The sequence below is a fragment of the Coturnix japonica genome, chromosome 6 (genome assembly GCF_001577835.2).
Source record: "Coturnix japonica isolate 7356 chromosome 6, Coturnix japonica 2.1, whole genome shotgun sequence".
Lineage (NCBI taxonomy): Eukaryota > Metazoa > Chordata > Aves > Galliformes > Phasianidae > Coturnix > Coturnix japonica.
In genome coordinates, this window is record NC_029521.1 from 18,299,000 (window position 1) to 18,319,271 (window position 20,272).

The following is a 20,272-nucleotide window of genomic DNA, read 5'->3' on the forward strand; positions in this document are numbered from 1 at the left end:
AGGAAATCCAGCTATACACCAGAGGCGCTTGCACTGTAAAATTTCACCCAACTTGTTAATTCAGACTGTAGGCAGATTTACTAGCTACTCTTCTATTTTGTTGTTATATATTATTCGTATTATGGCAAATTTTGTTAAGTCATAAAGGAAGATGCCATTATACTGGGTACTGTATAGATATATGCTGAGAAGATTTAAAGAGTCATAAGAACATTGAATTTTGCATTCTTTTTTTTCATTTGTTTGCATTATGTAATTAGAAAATACTCCTTAAATCTGTAGGAAGATAACTTTTTAAGGGAAAGGAAGATGAATTCAGAACCTTTTTTCTCATGCAAAGTTAATTAAGTTAATGCAAATATATTTTCCATAGAGGAAGCTATGTTTTGTATGATATTTCCTGCTGGCCCCATTTTCATATTGTCCTTACTACTCTTGCACTTGTTTTTCTTCTGGTGCCTGCAAAATCCCCACTTTATTTATGTTTCCTAGTGGAAAGTAACAAAATTAGGAAGGGAAAATTTGCAGAAAAATAATATGATTGGAAAAAAAGCAAGAGAAAGGTTGAGGATGGGAACAACAGCAAAGAAAAACCAGAAATTCTGACACTTTTTATTTACACAGACTTTTCTTATGTCTTTCCTGTGAAAGATTAGAAACCTGACTTTGAACTCTTTGTACAGATAAGGTGAATGAACCTCAGGAGGATCATGTATGTATGCCATGAAATGGGTTCATCTCTTAGGAATTTTTAGTGTTGCTTAAAATATATATGTATTTGTTTCTAGATACACATTTATACAATTATCCTGTTAATTTATATCAGTGCATTTGGGGCTTCAAAATCAGCTTCTTAGTACTTAGTAAACATCAGAACTATTATCAGAAATTTCAGTATGCATTCAAAACGAGTCTCTCTTGCTAAGGGCTTTTACGGGATATTGAGGAGAAACACAATGGCTGTAACTGTCTTAATATTAGAAAGAGTAAGAATTAATGGTCGGCTTCGTCTGCAGAGGGAGGTTGGAACCCCCCCTCAAGGGAGTTGTGCTACTGAGCATTACTGACAAATGATTTCAGAATAGGGTGAGACTTTGCTGATAGTACTGAGTAAGAGAATCAAACAAACGTCTTTCTTGTTATTAAGAGCTGCAGAAAGGTTTCATGCTAATATATGATTAAATGGTCAATGAAATTCATGTAAATATTTGTAATCGGAATGCACACATTTAAATTTGTGGTAGATTTTACTACATGATGATGAATACTAGTACAGTTCAGAATCCTCAGTAGGCAAGCCCATAAAAATACGAAATTAATGCTGAGTAGCCACTAAAAAAGAGACGATTTTAGGAATTATTAGAAAAATAAAAAGAAAATGAGAGAATGTACATTCAAGGCAGTTATGTATATGAGGAAAAATTAAATAGACCATGATTTTTTTGCAAAGATAAAGAGGGGTTAAGAATATGATAATGACATGAATAACATACAGGAGAAACAGAAACTATTTGCTCAGTTTGTCGTTTTATCCAAGAGCCGAATGACATGAATTAAAATTATAACTTTCTGACATTCAAAACTGATTAATGTCACCTGGAACAGGATTGATCAAACCTCGCTAACAGATCGACTTGCTTTCTCATGGGATTTTTGCCTCATTCAGCACATGTGAAGAGCAGTGTTTACAGCTATTCCTTGTGTTGTTTCTTTCCCGTTGTTCTGCACAAAGCTTTTACCTGCACCTTGTTCACTGCACTTTAGTTAAATCCTGTATGAAGATACAAGTGTGAATGTTCTTTTGTGTTTGTGATGTTTACGAGATCTATTCATTAATACTTGTCTTATCAAAGTCTCTGAGGTTGTGTTGCCTTTCACTTACAGAAATAGAATGAGGACAATTGGAACTGTTGTTGTGTGTCCAGTTTAAGAAAATTGGAAAATAGTTCTTCCCAGAATTGCATGATATCTCAGTTGTACGTATTAACAATTAATGTGGCACGGATAACAGGCTGAACTGTTGTGTACTTGTCAGCACTGAGACTGATTCTGTCCTATTCAGAAAGCAAATTACAGAAATTTTGAACAGATATAAGATGGTGTTTTGGTGGATTGGTTAGCATACCAGGGGACTGCTAGAAAAGGCAGGAATACAGCCGTGTTCTCTAGCATAATATGCAGCTGCATTAACTGTCCCTATTGTTGTAATTCTGTCCTATCCACTTCACATTTCCTGTCTCACAGACAGTGTCCTTCTTACACAGCCTATATCAAATCCACAGTGAGCTGTTGTCTGAAATTGGAATGAAGGTGGCATCACAGGACATCTGTACAGAGAAGTGACATCAGGGGTTTTAGAGGCGCTTTAGAGAATGTTATTCTTTGAGTCTTAAGGACTAATTTTAAAACAAGATTTCCAAAGTTCAGTAAAAGTGTTCCAAATGAGAGTTATTCTATCAGCAACATATCAGCTCACTTCTGTCATTGGCCTGTGGTTTTATTCTTGCTTACGAACACTTGCCTGTGTCTCTCCACTTTTCTCTCACCACTCTTCTGCCTCAGCTTCTTCACAGTACCAATTCCAGTTTTTTCTCTACCCCTTCTGGTTCTGGTCAGTAAGATTTTCCTTCCTCTCTCATTTTCCTTAGCTAAGACAGTTTGTCTCAGTAATTTATCTAGTCATTTTGTCCTGTTACTCCTGCCCATGGCTTGTTGTTCCCCTCCTGAATTTTGTTCAAAAATTTCCGATCCTAATCTAATCTGTCCTCAGTAGCTCCCTAACAAAATCTCCTTGCCAAGATGGTCCCTCCTCCTCTTTCCCATCTTTCCTCTTATGCCCTTTGTCCTAAATTTTGCTTGGATACATTTTGCTGAGACTTCCACAATACTGAAAAGGGCATGTGAATGTGTCTCCATGGCTCTGTGGAGAATACTTGAATTACAAGTATTGTACAGAACTTTGCAGCCAGTTAGCAGCTATCTGTTAAAAATCCTCACTTTTCCTCCACATGGACTGGGGGTTTTAAAGAATGTTTGTATGTAAACTGCACATTTTCTTTGGAAAGCACGTCTCTATAGCCTAGTGAATAAATAATCATACTGACTCTGCAGAGTCACAGTAAGTAAAAGATATTTTACTTGAGGTTGCACTTCACTGCTTGGTTGTAGTTTTATTATTCTGATATACTACACTAGTTTCTACACTGTACCATATTAGCTACTGCTATTAAGAACTAGTTTCTGTTTTATAGAAAATATGCTTATGGTCCTGCTTGTTTAATTTTGTTGCTTGAATTACTTCCATGGCAATTCTGTAAGTATTCAATGTTATGTATTGATATTTCCATTAATGGCAGTACTATATGAATGTATCTTTCTTCCCACTGTCCTCCTTTCAGTGAACTGTAAGCTTTGTGGATCATATGGGATTATATAACTTTATTGCATATGTGCTTGAGTTTTGTTGCTGTTTTGTTGTTTTCTCTCTTCTTTTCTTTATTGGTAAAGAATGGAACAAATGTTGATAGAAGAAAATTTTGGTCTAATTCAGGGGAATCTTCTAGGAACATGAAAGGAATTTGGGATGCACTGAACATGAAGAATTTCTTGATATTCTAAAGCTACTGGCATAGAATCATTGTCAGGCATATTCTGTGTGAATGTACTGGAATGGCTTTGTTTTAGGGATTACCAGCCATCGGACTTGCCTCTTCCAGTCGCATGGAACTGATCCTGTATTGATGAACTGCAACTAGTTCATCATGGAGGCAGTTCAGAGCCTGGCTACATAAATCTAATCTTTCTAATCAGATAATCTGATAAATGTCCTTGCTGGAAGTGCAAGAGAATGCTGGGTGGAGGGGAACAGCTGGAATCCTTTTAAGCTTAATTGCCTCCCTTGTGCCTTTTTTTTTTTTTTTTTTAAAAATGACATATCCACCAATTGGACATGAAGTGTGTTGTGTAGTCCCCCTTCTAACTTCAGTTTTGCCCTGCCAGGAAAGGAAAGAAAGGTCATTAATCCTCAACTGTATTTATGTACATAGCACCCCACAGTCATAATGTAAGCCCATTTACCATTATTCTGAGGTTACTAATTGAGAGGAGCTCAACAGATGTGCCTGGTATTCTCTGAGGTCCAGCAGGTATCCAGTTTTCAATAGAGTTTTATGAGAAACATGAAGGTCAAGTAACTTCCCCAAGGTTATGCCATAAATGGCTCAACTGGGATTAGGACTCAGACTGTCCTTACTCCTAATCTTTTGCCTTATTAATCACTGCAGTCTCTTTCTACAAATACCTAGCAGGTTCATGTTTGTAGATTTAAAAACAAAATGTTATGGTCAAACTCAATTGAGGGAATGGATTTCATGAAACAACAGGTAATGAAATAGCACTGGCAAAACTAACTCAAAACTGAAATGGAAAATAATTAAGATGAGATTTTGCTTATGGGAATTACTGTTTAAATGGCAATATTATACTTCCCTCTTTGACCTCATATTTCTCAAACACATGCATGTCTGGCTACTCACCCTTATCACCTGTCAGTATATAGGCTACTGAACATTACGGGATCAATTGATTGAGTGGATATGCAGAAGGAAATGGTAACAAAGTGGCTGTTCCTTGGTTTCTTTGTTCTTTTGATATGAACACTGAGCCTTTAAGGTTTTTTGTTAATTGTTACAATTAAGTTGTTTCTTGATCTGTTGTAAGTTGTATCTTGATCTGATAAGGTACTCCATCTTTAAGAGGTAAACAAGCAACAGATTTTTAGTTAGAATGAGGAAAAATCCCTGATTTTCCTTATCTGTATCTGAAAATTGGAACCAGTGTTTTTATTGGAACCAGCTGGTTTTAATTAAAGGCTTATTTTCTCCTGTACAAAGACACTTCATAACAGAACAACAAACATGTTCACACCAATAGTCTTGTCTGGAGAATTGCTTGGAAAGCCTTGTGGGATACAGAACTAGAACAATAGTTTACATATATCACCTTGATTAAGGAGTGAAAAAAAAAAATAAATGAAGTATTTATTGAGCCTGTTGTGAACTGCATCAACATAGGATAACTTATCTCCAGTCATTAGGCAGTGAAATTCAAAGCCACAGGGCACAATTAAAAAGTGACCTGATACCTGCTGTTTCCAATACATCTTCTGAAATACAAAAAAAGAGACAACACATTTTATCAAGGGACTGAAACATTTTTCACTGTATATTCCTACTTCAAAATTAGTCCAGTGCTATATGACCAGGAATGCTGCATAAAACAAGTTTGATCTTTACCCCCCACCCCCTCTTTTCAAAACTCACTGCTGGGTACTAATAATCTCAGTGAAAGTGCCAAAGGTGAATGAATGAAGATGGAAATTGGAGTCATTTGCAGTGTGACTTGATGCAATGACACTGTTGTGGGACTAGGCAGAGAAACTTCTACTGTGCCACCTTCCACCTTCGCCAGACCTGAACTGCAAGGAGAATTCACCAGCTAAAGACACAAAACACAAGGTAACTCAAAGACCTGCTGGCCGTATAAAACCAACTAGTTATCAGTCTTACAATAATGCCTTAAATTCCATTTTTAAGCCTCAATGGGATCCAGTAAAACAGATTAAGATTAGATAAAATAGGAAAGACATTGGAAAGGACATTCAGGTATTTCCTAGTAAATATCAAAGAAGCTGGTTTGTGTATCTGTACCTTTTGAAGTGAAAATTAACACCCATCTTGCTAAAGAAAGCAAGATCAGTAGTCAGGAAGTATTTTGCAATGTTGCATCAGAAAGGCAGTATATGCAATGATCTGTGGTTTCTAGTTGGTTTGTCCACCAAGATTAAAATCTTCCCCATCTTGTGAAAGGCACAGGGATTGCCTTGTTCCCTCAGCTTCTCTGTACATTAAACATTTCTGTTTGCTAGGCCCTCTCATGTCTCACCCAGGCATTTGAGATTGTATTTTCCTGCTTATATATCGCTTCGTTACTGACAAAAATTGCCTTGGGGTCCTCCACTGTTATCTACTGATGCAGAAGATGCTCTTGTGTTACACAACTAATCTTGCTAGCTCTGTGCTGTCACTGAAAGCCTCAAAGTCACAGTGTCTCCCACAGTCAGTTTGGCATCACTTTCTCAGTTATTTGTCCATAACTTGTTTTTTATCAGAAGGTTATGGCCTGACATCTGAGCTAGCTCAGTGTAACTTGTCTCAACATATGGGAGATGGGACAGGACATGTTGGTGGCTGGATGCTTTCTAGTTGTAATGATGCTCTTTCTACATTCTTGGTCTTGAGTGTTGGTTCCCTAAAGTCTTGATCCAATTTGTTGCTTTTCTGTACCTCATCATAGTTCCTTCTGTGAGTGCTGGTTCCTAATCCTGCCCTTGATCTGCTCAGCCTTGCTTCCCAGCTCTTGCCACTTTTTTTCTGGCCCCGATTTCTGTGTTGAGTTACCTTGTCTGACTGTATTTCAGCCGTAACTGCTACTCAACCTAAAGACACTTGCATACATTGAGACTAAAATTACAACGAACCAAGTCTGGTCTTCACTTAACAATGCAAATTCTTTAGTTTTCAAATGACTAAACTTAGCTGAAGACAGAGTACAGAGAATGATTCAGTGGTATTAGTACTGTCTAATCAAGAAAAAGATATGTGGAAGTTCAACTTCTGGTACCAAGGCAAACTACTTGTGAGAGTATATTTCCTACTTAGCCCTCAGTTGCACATTGTTTGCTTGTTTGTTTTGAACTGGGATTTTTATAACTTAATTTCATGCTTTTTAACTCTCTCTCTCTCTCTCTCTCTCTCTCTCTCTCTCTCTCTCTCTCTCTCTTTCCCCCCCCCCCTTATTTATTTATTTATTTATTTAATGAGAAACTGTGATACATCAGCCTTTGTTCACCTGAACATTTCTATCATGCTGGCTCCATAGCAAGGCTATATGTGGTAGCACTGTGATGTTTACTGTTTTGTTCTCTACTCTTTCTAACAGCTCTTAATATTCTGTTTTCTTTTATGATTATTACTGGGTATACACACACTATTGTCAAAGTCTATTACATTTCAAAGATGTTTCTTCTGGATTGTATTAGCCATCCTGGAATCCATCATTTTCTACATAAAATTACTATTGCTTTTGGTATATAAATATTGACATTGTACTGAATTTCACTTTTAAGTTTATTGCCCATTTCTTCAGCATCACAAACACTGTTTGCAGCTCTTTGCAGAAGTCTGTGAATTGAATAACATTGTCATCATAATACTTTATCATGGTGCTGTTTTACTTCTCCACATATGGAACAGTGCAGGCCTTAAAAGAATTTTGTGGGACTTCCTGGTAACTTTCAAGAAAATTAAAACTTGAAATTCCAAAATATTAGATTATAAATTCATGTATTATTGTTTTCTATGTCCTATTTTAGGAGTTTTTATATATTTCCATGAAAATCGTATTTAATAGTATGAAATTCGTATTTAATAGTTTATAGCCCTCATAAATCCTGTTTAAAATATCCTCTGTAGTAAGTGAGCAGTTACACATTGGCGTAACTCTTAAAATCTCATATAACTACTTTATTCAATTAGAATGCTTAGTTCTGGTCCTACTGACTTTGTTACTATTCATTTTGTTGTTTTTTAAACTTGTCTACTGACACTCAGAGACAATTTAAAACAGTCTTTTCTTTTCTGTAAAGGACTCCAATACAGAAAGCTCTACCAGTCTGTATTTGCAGAATGAGAATGATTCATTTTGTTTTTCTCTCATGGTTTGATTTTCAATGCTCACTTAATGCCTTGTTTTGTGTGATGGCTCTATAGAGTTATGGGAGGCTTCCTGTTTCTAATGTTTTTCATACAATGTGGGCTAACATGTTCCTTATTTACAGGGTTACTTTGTGGCTCTGCAAGTAAAACTTAATCTCATCTAGTTATCTATTTCTATTTAAACAAATATACTTTATAAAATTTGATGCATTGATATTTTTTTTCTGGCCTGTAATGAGATAAACTATATTTTTATGTATCATTTGTCAATAGTAGCTACTACTTAGTATCACCAGAACAGTTCAAGTGATAAACTGTTTTTTGAAAAGAACCAAGTTCTGAATATATTCATTAAAAATACAGCAAAAATGATGTCTATCTTTTGCAATACAATTGGTTGGGCAGTATCACAGGTAGTAGAGGTTGGGAATCTATGGACAAAGAAACCATAGACTAAACATAGATACAGGGATTTTATAGGTGGGAATTGATGGACTATGTTGGTTGGCCTACTGCCTGAAGTGTGGTCTTTGAATTAAAAGCAAAAAAAAGAATTGAAATACCTCTGCTATTTTCTTTAAGAATATCTGGTTTGCAGTAATGAGAGAAAATCTGTTGTGAGCCAAGAAATCTTACTTGTGAGGTGGTTGTTTCAAATTCTTGTAATGACCTGTAAACAAGAAGTATGATCTTACAGATAAACAGCATTAAGGGTTCAAAGAAAACACATATTCTGTCTTGTCCTAGTAAGAATTGGGTCGACTCTGGGAGCTGCCATGGCTCTAAGCAGGTTTGGAAGACTTCAATGCCTTAGCATGGGAAATTGTTTTTACTATGATTTTCTGTTACTTTTGAAACATTGGCTACAGAGATTTTCTATGCCATTTATGCTTAGTTGCTCTAATGATTAAAGAAGTGCTAATGGTATATGTAAAGGAAAGCTGGCAATTGTTTGCTCTTTCAGACACACGGAGTAATTGTAACATACAAATACAGCTAAAGTTTCCAAAATACTGCACAGTTACTCATTTCTGGGAACAATAGCCAGTACTCAGAAGAAAAAAACTGACTGCAGATGTCAGAGTAAAATATATATATATTTTTTTTCCTGAAAAGTAAAAATAGCTACGGGAAATGTAATGTTTCAGAGAACACAGACTTTCTAGAAGCTGAACACCTTTTTCACAGGATCTCATGTAAATCCAATTTTGTCCACTTTTATATCTTCTGAAAAAGAATGAAAGAGTGAAATGGGCTTCTGTGGATTCAGTCCTTGTTATTAAATAACTTCTAAATTTGCCAGTGGTATGTACATATGTATCCAGATCTTGATGCATTATGTGTGATCTTTGTCTTCAAGAAAAAGAATACAGGAACATTCTAGTTCTCATGCAGCATTTGATCCTTAAAATAGGGCAGTGCCTGATGCTACCTGGAAAAAAAAAAAAATCTTAAAGTGACACCAAAGTATGTAAAAGTACCTAACTTTGCATTCATGGATACAAGATATGGTTTAGTGACTTGTGGTAGCAACAGTAATGGGAAAACTGTTGGACTAGGTGATTTTGTAGGTTCTTTCCAACCTTGTGATTCTATGATACTATGATTCTATCACAATTCATGCCTGATGCCACATGAGATTTGATTGCCAGCATTAAGATATTTGGAAAATGTGTGTGCTATCCAGCTCTGGGCATGTGCTTCTAAACCAATTGAGAAGACTGCAGCTAAGACTTCAGTTGAACTTGGCTTGTTAGTGGCTTTTAGTTTAGTTTTATTCTGAGGATGGCAGTTTCATTCATTGGTCATATCCTCAGTAGTGAGCATATGGATTTAGAATGAAGGCACAGCATGAGTGCCTTCTCTGAAGCAGGCACTCACGTTGTGGTTTGTAGGGTGTTCTTAACACTTCCACAAAATGGAAAGCTTGTAGGTTAATATTTAGGAATTCTGAAGGCAGTTTTTTGGATACTAACTCATAGGACTAAAAAGTCCTTTCATTGATTTTGGGAGAAACATTTGAATACTGTCAATCTTTTTGGTGTGTTCTGCCATTTTTTGTTTCTCATCAGATTGTTATCTTTCATTATTCCAGATGTTACTATACAAATTTTTGTTACAACCACGTGTTTTGACTTCAGTTTATCTGACTCCTCCTTTATCCTTCATATAAATGACAAATTAGAGAGAAGGCTTTCTTTCTCGTTTGTGTCACCTCATGGGTAGTGTCTTTTTTCTCTCCTGTGGTCGACATCCATATGTGGTCTGAATTTATACCGCAAAGTGATACACCACAGATTAAATATTAGCCTTCATATATTTTGTTGGGATCTTTTGCAACTTCAGGGCTATGACAGAATTAGACTGTTCCTCCAAAATGGTATAAGCCCATATTTGCAATTTGATTAATCACTTCTATTTAGGAAAAAAAAAAAAAAAGTAATTAAAATTGAGAAGAACAATTTGCAGATTTGCACAAAAATCATGAGTACGTTTTGTGCTTTTAGCACAGACTGTTTCATTTGGGTGTAGTAGAATCATCAGTGATATAGTTCTGCTCCTGAAGCTATTTTTTAGGGCCAAAAAAACCCCACCCCAAAATGGATTCAATTCAATTCATTTTAGTCAAAGGACACGAGGGAAATAAATGATGTCACATTGAATGAAGAATTAGAAGTATGTTCATTTTTAAGTGGATCCTTATTATATGCACGCACACAGATACTTTTAACTGACCGTTTGCCTTAACAGCTCATTTCTGCCAGAGCTGTTGGCCCCTTTTTGGTCACGGTACTTTGGTGGTGGTTATTAGGTGGTGGTTATTACCTTATTAGGTGGTGGTTATTACCTTTCTACAGGCGTTAAGCCTTAGCCCAAGTGCTCAGAGTGCTCTGCTATTAACAGCTCTTCTGAGCATTAGTGCCATTGGGTCTAATAAAGAAACATTCCTTTTGTGGTGACTTTCAGCTCTGTTTTTTTGTCCCTCCACCATTTTGGGCACGTGACAACAAATCAATCAATGCAAACCATTGATATAATGCTCAGAACACTCTCATTGCTGTCTGTTTCCAGGTACAGGTCAGCAAGCCTTTACCCGCACTGCACTCCAGGCAGGGCCCTTTGTTTTCTGGCAGGATCCCAGCCCTCCTGGCCCGCACGCCTCGGGCCGCCCCACAGCCACGCGGCCCAACGCCGGGATCCAGGAAGCTTCGGCCCAAGAGTAGGACAGGCCGGCCGGGCTCCCGCCCCCGGGCGGTGCCTCCTCCCCCAGCGCTCTCTCCCGTGGGCCTCGTCGGCCGCCGTCCGCCCGCACCAGGTGAACGCGTATCCCTCCGCGGCGGCCGCCCCCAGCGCTGTGCTCTGAGCCCCGCAGTTCCCGGATGAAAACTGTTATGGCCGCCGACTGCGACCCGCCGGGCTATGGGACGGGCGAGGTAACTCCGCAGGGGGCGCCGGGCGGAGGAGGGTCAGCCGAAGGGCGGGGAGGAGCGGGCGACGGGAGTCCTCGTAGAGCAGAAAGCAGCAGAGCGCTGCCCTGCGCTGCTGTTCACTTGTTAAATAGTCCCGCGCCCCCCGCAGCCGTGAGAGGTTGGCGGTGCAGGGCGCTTTGGCCGGGTGAGCTGCGTGCGGCTCCCGTACCGTAATAACCGCATGGCAGCGCAGCCGGAGGCGCCGTGTCCCTCCGCCGAGCGGCGGCGCCGTGCCCCCGGGGTCGTGCGTGCGCCCCTTGGCGGCCGGGGGCGGGGCTGCCCCGGGGTTCAGTGTTGTGTGAGTGGAGCGGGTGGAGCGGCTGCACTGAGCTGCGACCCGCGGCGGGGCGGGGCGGCTGCCCGCAGGTGGGTGCGCGGCGGGGACGGGTGGGGCCGGGAGCTGGGCAGGGGGATACCTCGCTGTAACACACTGATGTGTGCGGACATACAGTGCTCCGGGCAGTGCGGGCTGCAGGGCGCTGTTTGGGACTAGTGGGTTTTTACTTCTAGATAGTAAAACTAGAGGTGAAAAGTTCCCAGCGCTAGAGTGCTCTCGCTGTCATTTTTTGTTAAAGTGTGCAGCTAAAGCCTTGCCTCCTTTTAAAAGCAAACTAATGAAATATTGATGTATTCGAGCTGTTTTGGGGAAGAAAGTTGAGGCTTGGGTCTGACGTGGTTACTTCTGACACTGCCTGGTGGTTTCTTTCCATATCAGTTACTTTTTGGTTCATGTTTATGTATTTTAAAGTTTTTTGTTTATGATATATGCTTAATTATCTACATGTTCCATATATTATGTAGGTAATAGTTATTTTATCTTTTTGTCTTTTGCAGTACTGTCTAGAAGATTGTAATAAATTCTGTAGGAATTTGGTGTGTATTTTACAAGGCTTTTGGCTTAAGAAAAAGATAATTTCTTTTTTTTTTTTTTTTTAGTTTGAAGTAACGAAATAACAGTTGCTGCTTTTTGCCTTTTTAAGCCGACTTTATACTTAACACAGTTAGGAACATTTGAGAAGTCTTTTTAAAGCTAATGTTATAACGCACCTGATCAGTAGTTTGCTAGCCATGGATTTCTAGCTACAGCTTTAGCATTTGTTCTGTATTTGATGGTATTCTTTCCTGGCAGAGAACATAGTACAAATTTACAGTTTTTCTTCAGTGTATTAAAAAATGCACTTTTTGTGCCATTGGGAAGGATTCGAGCTTTTCAGCATATTCTTTCAGCCGTGCTTATGTTTCTGCCCTCTAAAATATCTGTCCTTTTGTTTCCAGACCTCTTTTCAGTATTCCTCCTGACTGTGGCCTTCTCTGAATCTCACCTCTGCTATGTGTGTGGAAAAATGTCTAAAAGGCTGTAGAAGAATTGAAGTCTTTTTTTCTAAATGAGTAAGTCTGACTTCTACTTTCATAACATAGATTTAAAGATCCCTGTGAATCGCTGATTGATATTCACTAATTAGATATCCCTGGTGTATTAATTTATTTTCTGTATTGCAGGTGTTTGTCAGTAACTGTGTCCTTCCCAATAACAACAAACTTTGATTTTAATTTCTGTGGTTGGTTAGCTAAATATGATCTTGAGTCAGGTTTGAATCTGTTCACTTGAGCCTCTTCACTGAACATAAATGTTTTACCCACTTAGGAGAGACCTCATTGTCTCTGTGTTAAAAGCCTGGAGTGTATTCCTGCAACAACTGCATTTACTTGTGATTTTTTTATAGTGTCAATTGTAAACTGAAATTTGAAATGTTTTTATGACAGTATAACAGAATGATAGATGGCTACCATCAGGATGGTACATTGTATGATGCGGCCTGTAATCTTCATATATTGCATCTGTATTTGAGAAGTTCTTCAGCCTGGAAGTCCAGGCTGTGTTTTTGTCACTTACTCTTTATGTGGGAGTTTGGCTTGCTCCTGTTCAAATAACAGATTTACAACAGGCAGGAAGAAGGTATTATAATGTAGTACTTTTTCTGTGAAAATTGAGTATAATGTGGGTGAGTTGTTCTGTTGTTATGGTTCAGGCATATTCCATGTTTTAATCTCCCATGTGGAAGACTGGAAATGTCATTTATTTATTTATATACACACACACACACACACACACATATATATGTATATATTTATATACACATACACAGATATAAATATATTGATATTGAAGTCTGCATAAAATGTAGATATGTTTTGCCTGTCGTATTCAAGAATTATGTAGAAATGCCAATATGCTTTTTGAAGGCATGTGATAAAGCATATGCTAAAACAAAAACACCAAACGTGTTTTACTTTTATTGCTGCCACGATATGTGAGCATGACCTGGAAAATTTTTCAGTCTCCACTTTGTTTCAGTTGGGTACTTACATGCTGAATGCTAGATTCTTCCTTCTCACAGGGATATGGGAAAATATTTGGAAGACCTCAGTGCTGATGATGGCCTGGAGCTCTAGAGACAGCTTTGCACTCCATCACAATGAGGGAGATGATGTGATCATTCTTTCAGTTTGAATGTGAATAAACAGGATGATCTAGAGAGTTCCAAGTTTGTGTTGCTTAAGGGTGGGCAAGGGAATAGCAGAGAGAAAGCTGTTGATCAGATCTCAGCCAACACTTTACTAACTTGCTAGTAGAGAAAAGAGTCACTATTAGTTCTTTATTATGGAAAACCATTTAGTAAGAAAATACTGTATCAGTAGGGAAAAAACAGTTCTTTTTCCTTTACAAAGTCCAGCTGATTTTTTTTGATGCTAATCTGTTTCTCCCAATTTTATGTAGTGTTGTTTGTGTGGAAACTTGTGCTGTTATTAACTGTGAGTGTAGCTTATAAAGAGAGAATGATGCTCACCATACTGATTTGAGCCTCTTAATCTATGGGAAGGTGCTGTTGTCAGTTACACTCCTGTTCCAAAACATATGGTGAGAAACAAAAGCTGACTCTATCCATTGATTGCTACAGACTTTGTGATGCCAAAAGTAGCCATGTGAAATGTTAATTGTGGATGATTGAGATTTATTAATTTATTTGTGTGTATGTTGATAGAGGTCACAACTCCATTAGTACATTGCTTTTAAAAGTAACATTCTCTGTGTTTGTTTTCTAATTTCAGGAGAATAAAATGGGAAAGCTGTAGAACATTGAGGATAACTCAGCACAATAAACTTGTTTACTACAGGAAATAAGCCTAATCTCAAGAACTCACTTGAAGAAGAAGAATACATATGAAATCATGCCATCCGAACAGGACCAGTTTTTTCATGATAAAAAGCAAATTAAGTTGTTGAAACATGGTGCTGCAAATAATCTTTATATGGATACTAGTTTGGAGAATGCACTAGTGAATGACCCTTTAAATATGACAACTCGACCAGCGGTTTTGGATGTCAGTTTCTCCTGTGAACTAAAAAATGTGAAGATTGAATTACCCAAGGTGAACATTCCAAATGAAGTATTAATGAAACATGAAATTGATAAGTTTAGAAAACTATTTCAATGTAAACAGCAGACTGCGAGGAAGTCCGTAACTCTGGAGAAAGTAAACGTAAGCAATCCTGATTATTCAGGGGGAAGCCATGTGCAGAATAAAATAGAAGTGCAATTTGGAAAAGCTCTGAAAACTACGGCTAAGATACTGCGTTTTGCTTGTACAAAGTGTGAGGACAACGTCAGGTACAGCCCAAATGATCTACAAAAACATTTTCAGCTTTTGCACTCTGGAGAGTTGCCCGTGTATCCTTGTGAAATGTGTAACTTCTCAGCTAATGACTTTCAGGCTTTTAATCAGCATCGATTCACCCATCGCAGCCCTTTAGTAAAGTGTGAGCTCTGTCTTGATGACCAGACGTACTCTTTGTTGGATTTGACAAAACATTTTACATCAAAGCACTGTGTGAATGGTCACTTCCAATGTGAAAAGTGTGGGTTTTCCACCCAAGATGTGGGCACATTTGTTCAGCACATTCACAGACATAATGGGATTCCATACGAATGTGGAAAATGTCATCACATAAGCTATACAGAAGAGGAATTCCAGAGACATCATCTTGTCCATAGCAATATGATTCTTTTTAGATGTCAGTTTTGCAGTTACAGCACACCACGGAAAGCATATATTTTTAGACACCTTACAGCTAAGCATAGTGACCACTTATGTGCAAAAGAAAAACCGGAAAGGGATAAATGTGAAAAAAGAATGCTGAAGGCTCCAGCATCACTAAAGCTTGTGTTAAGGAGGTATAAAACGGGAACATCGAAAAAGCCTCTCTGGAGACGAAAAAAAATAATTGGTGGGAGTGAGAAAACTGGAGAAAAGAATTCACAAGTGCTAAGAATCATGAACAAAATTCAACCAAAATTGGATGAGTTGAGCCAGTATGTGAAAGTTGTGAATGTAAATGAAGAAAAGGATCAAATTATATATAATGAAAAGAATTTAACATATGGAGTGCATGCTGCTACTACCGCACAGTATAATAGAGCAGATGATGGAACATGTTTCAGCCTTGGATCATTGAAAAATACTGTTCATGGGCCTGCAGTATTGATGATCAAGAACAATAAAATATCTGTTCCAGCAAATTACAGTGCTAAATTTATGGGATTTAAAATTGTAGATGGGAAACAACATATTGTTATAAAACTATTACCTACAAATAAGCAAAAATTGCATTTGTTGGGTCAGAAAGCTGATCCTATTAAAGATGGCTCTACGGCCCCTTTGCCACAGACTGCAGATCCTTGTAGTTTGTCTTCAGGTGCTATACCCCATGTAACCGATCAGTCAACCTTTAAGAACAATTCCATTCACCCGTTAACTTCCGCGTTTTCTTCTGCTCCTCGTTCAGGAAGAGTAAAAGTGGAAAAACAAAATAACTCCTTATTATATGGTAGCAGTGTTTCTCGAACTGTAGCACCTTCTAATGTAGCTGTAGGAAAAAAATCATGTAATTTGCCAGTGAAGTTGGGCTCACCTGTATCTCCATGTGATGAGGTGACAAAAATTGGAAGTCGAAGTAATATCTCATGGAGAAATTATGGTCCTACAAGTCATCCTCAGGTATTATCACCTCCTGTTACAAATACACTGTGCTGTGACCCTTGGAAAATGCCCTTCTTTCCTGAGCTGAAAATCCAAAATGGTGGCCTGAACAATAATCATAGAACTAATAATCTGTATTATTCGCCTTCAGTTGATTCTTTTAATGAAGGATTGCTGTCTTTTCATAATTATTCTAAAATGGATGCTTTGGATAATCAGTGTAGCATTTGGATGTCAACAGATGACAAATCTAAAGAATTCGTATCCAGCCAAACAGTTAATTTTCAAAACAGTGATGAATCTGCATCTTCATATTCAATCAAAGACTTAAAACTGGAGAACACTGTATCAGCCCAATCAAATATTAAAACTTATGAACACATAAACACTAAGAATAATGGTATGTCTCCTCACAGTCAATCTAAATGTGTTACTGACAGGGAATATTTTGTGGAAGACCAGAATAATGATCAGCAGTATTTTGATACTAATTTGCATCAAGACTTAACAAGCACAGCTGAGGAATTCCAAGAAAATGGATCTGATTGTGTTAATTCATTTCTAATGCCTAAAATCACATCTGTTTTCTCACTGCAGAGTGAACAGGCAGCTAATTATTTATCACCTGAAATAAACCAATTACTGCAAGATGTTTTAAAAGCTAAACCAACTCCTCAGCAAGAGTCCTACAGCAAGTTGAATAACTGTGCAGAACTGCCTTCTCACAAGCTGCTTTCCAGTCAAGAGAAAGGGAATAGAGTCTTTACACATTTAAAAAACTCAGCAACCACATGTAGTTTTCAGAGGCCTTCTACTAATGTTGACTTTCATTTATGTAAGAGAAAGTGGAATACAAGATGTAGCATACATGAGGGTATGCATTGTGGAGAAGAGAGAAAGACACCCAGAACACACCTTGATTCCCAGGGAATGGACATTTTATGCAGAACTGCAGATGGTGCATTGCTTAAAGATGATACAGATGCAATTATAACACAGAGACTGATAGATAAAATGCAGTCTACAACCTCAAATCATACCAGTTTTTCCCCAGTCCTTCGGGAACAGGAGAAAACTCCTTTAGTTCAGCCACCTCCATCAAGATTTTTTGTTCCTTTGCACCTTGCTAACCAGCCTGGACTACAGGTTGTTTCAAGAAAATCTCTATTGTCAACTAGTTCATCAGATGGTCACACAACGAAAGGCGTGCCTTCGTCTTTTGCTTTAAATAACGAATCTGGGATGATTCTGCCTTTTAGTGAGTCAGTTGGAGCGGTTGCAAATGTCCCTAGTGATAGTCCTCAGGTTTTAGGTAGAGTTGCATCCAGAGAACATGGTAAAGTAACCATACCATCTTCAGTAGTGGAGGGGAAAAATGACAGTTGCAGAAGTGTAAGAAGTTGCTGTAATAGGAGAATATGTAGTGCAGCAAGTGACTCATTAAATAGGATGTCGTCCAAAGGACCATGTGTAATTACAAACTTATCATCAGAGTCATCTGCAAAAGGAATTTCTTCTGTGAAAGCATTATCAGAGCATCAGGATGTTGTCTTTGGTTCTGAAGAGTCAACAGAACAACAGGAAATGAAACAGAAACAGCAAGTTTATGCATTTTTGCCTGATGGACAGCAGGCAGTTTTTCTGAAATACATGACACCAAACAAGCCTGTAGTACATAAACGTAGTGTTTTTCAGGATAATGCTCATTATCAAAATTGTCAACCAAAGAAAACTGGAGTCATGCAACAAAAGCTTTTGCTGAAACTTAAGACTTCAGATATGCTGGCTGAAACTAACCGGTCAGTAAACAACTCAGTGCCCTCACTACAGTTGGACAGCTTACAGTCCCTTACTCCTGCACTAGCACAGAAACAGACTGATCTTAATTCTAATGATGCCTTAATCTTACCGGGTAGGTTAATGCCAGCAAATGCCTCTTTAGCAAGTTCTAATCCAGCGTGTTGTATTCCTTCTGTAGAACCTGTGTATTCTACCAGAACTGCAGGGTCGTGGTTGCGAAAAGGTTTTGCTGAGAGTACGCAATTAATAACTGCTAACAACAGGAATAACTTTGGTAGCAAGAAGTCCTCATGGAGCACCCGAAGCAGAACTGCCAAAGTAAAACCTCATTTAAGTGGGCCTAAAAGTTCAGAAAATGTAGTTTCGCAAAGAAACAAGAATTTCAAACGGAAAAATAAGGATAACCACAAAGAAACTCCAAGAAAGAAAGTAGTGTTACACAGAAAGTGTAAGGAAAAGAATCGAAGTGAAGTTGTTAGTGAATCAGGTGTCCTTTACAAACAGAGGGCATCAAAAGATACTGTGAGGACTTTGAAACTACTTCCTTTTAATTCTAAACAGCTTGTAAAATGCCCTCGTAGAAATCAGCCAGTTGTTGTGCTTAACCATCCTGATGCAGATGTTCCAGAAGTTGTAAATGTAATGAAAACCATTGCTAAATTTAAGGGACATGTTCTTAAGGTTTCATTGTCAAAAAGAACTATTGAAGCTCTGGAGTCAGCCTTCTGCAATCATTTGGACTTAACTACTGATAATCTTTTTCAAAAGAGGCACAGGATAGTAAAACCTATTAGTCCTGTAAAAGAAAGGTTTGTGTTAAAATTGACGCTGAAAAAGACTAGCAAAAACAATTATCAGATTGTGAAAACTACCTCTGAAAATACCTTGAAAGCTAAGTTTAGCTGCTGGTTTTGTGGTAGAATATTTGACAATCAGGATAATTGGGTAGGACATGGACAGAGGCATCTGATGGAGGCTACTCGAGACTGGAATTTGTTAGTGTGATGATGACCCATACAAATAAAATATCACGCATTACGCCTTTTTTGAAAGAGAATCAAATTGTGATACACAGGTTGTTTTGTATTTTCAGTATTGTAACAAGTTCAGAAATAATGCAGAGTGCTTGTGTTTTAAAAGGAAAAGCAGTTGCCATCAGGATTTTAGAAAGATGGAGGAACTTTGTGGTTTAGATAACTTGTAACTGCAAATACAATTCCATACAAATATATATTATTTTTTGTTACTACTATCCTGTCCTATATTTTTATTCTATGGAATGAGTTTTCAGGGCTTTTGTTCTGTACATATTTTAAAAGATGTAAACTTGTAAATATTTTTATACTTTTCAGGTATTTGGTATAATTCTTGCACAGAAATTATTCCTTCTTTCCCCTCCCCCCTTTTTTTTTCCAGATCTGTGCATGCACTACTAAAAAGAATTTGAAAAAAAAAATTCAGCTACACACAGCTGTTACCCTGGGACTTTTTGTTGTTATTTTCACTTGTTAACTCCCGATTTTGTTTTTCAGGGATTGAACACTATTTTTAGCAAGTGCCTGGAAGATGTGAAGCAGTTAACATTATGTGAACTGTGTAATCATAGGTCCAAACAGGACCACTTCCCCAATAGTTTCATTTAAACAAAGCCATATGTGAATGCTTTAAGCTATATTGCTATGCACATGACACTTGTACTATTTCTGTGCAGTTTGTCTACTTTCTTAGTGAAGTATTTTTCATATAAATTAATAAAACTTTACAATTGTGTTAATACAGTGAGCCTGAGAATGAAATCAGTTGAAAACATACGGTATTCTTAATGTATATGGTGTTTCAGAATGATGAACATTCCTAATCTGTATTGACTCTGTCACTATTAAATTTGCTATAATTTGTGTTTACAGAGTATGTGACTGTGAGCATTTATAGAAAATACTTTTATTTTATTCTGTGTCTGTCACAGACCTTGTAGGAAGGCTCCTAGTGCAAAGTGAACAGCAGCAAAAGCACTGTCACAAAATTCTGCCCAAGGACTACAAGGTTACATGTTGTATATGTAAGTCAGCTATCCAAAGTATTGATGGAAAAACTGTCAAAATTGACTATGGGTCTTGGAGAAGGCTGGGTCATTGAAATCACAGAGGCTTTAGATTGTATGCAAGTGCAACTGCAGTTTTCTGCGGC

The 20,272-nt window shown here is 37.9% G+C and overlaps 1 protein-coding gene across 4 annotated transcripts in view; it reads left to right on the plus strand.

The window, feature by feature from the left end:
* Nucleotides 1-19,994, plus strand: part of ZNF518A (zinc finger protein 518A) — a 35,210-nt gene extending 15,216 nt beyond the window's left edge. Inside the window, exons 2-4 of one of the 4 annotated variants that reach the window (XM_015867185.2) lie at nucleotides 10,848-11,209; nucleotides 12,521-12,634; nucleotides 14,357-19,994. In XM_015867185.2, the coding sequence (XP_015722671.1) occupies nucleotides 14,477-19,090 (4,614 nt within the window). In that variant the 5' untranslated portion in view covers nucleotides 10,848-11,209; nucleotides 12,521-12,634; nucleotides 14,357-14,476 and the 3' untranslated portion in view covers nucleotides 19,091-19,994. Of the gene's footprint in view, nucleotides 1-10,685; nucleotides 11,210-11,538; nucleotides 11,612-12,520; nucleotides 12,635-14,356 lie in introns of those variants that run through there. The other 3 variants (XM_015867186.2, XM_015867187.1, XM_032445334.1) reach the window with 3 other exon arrangements.
* The last annotated feature ends 278 nt before the right edge of the window (nucleotides 19,995-20,272 follow it).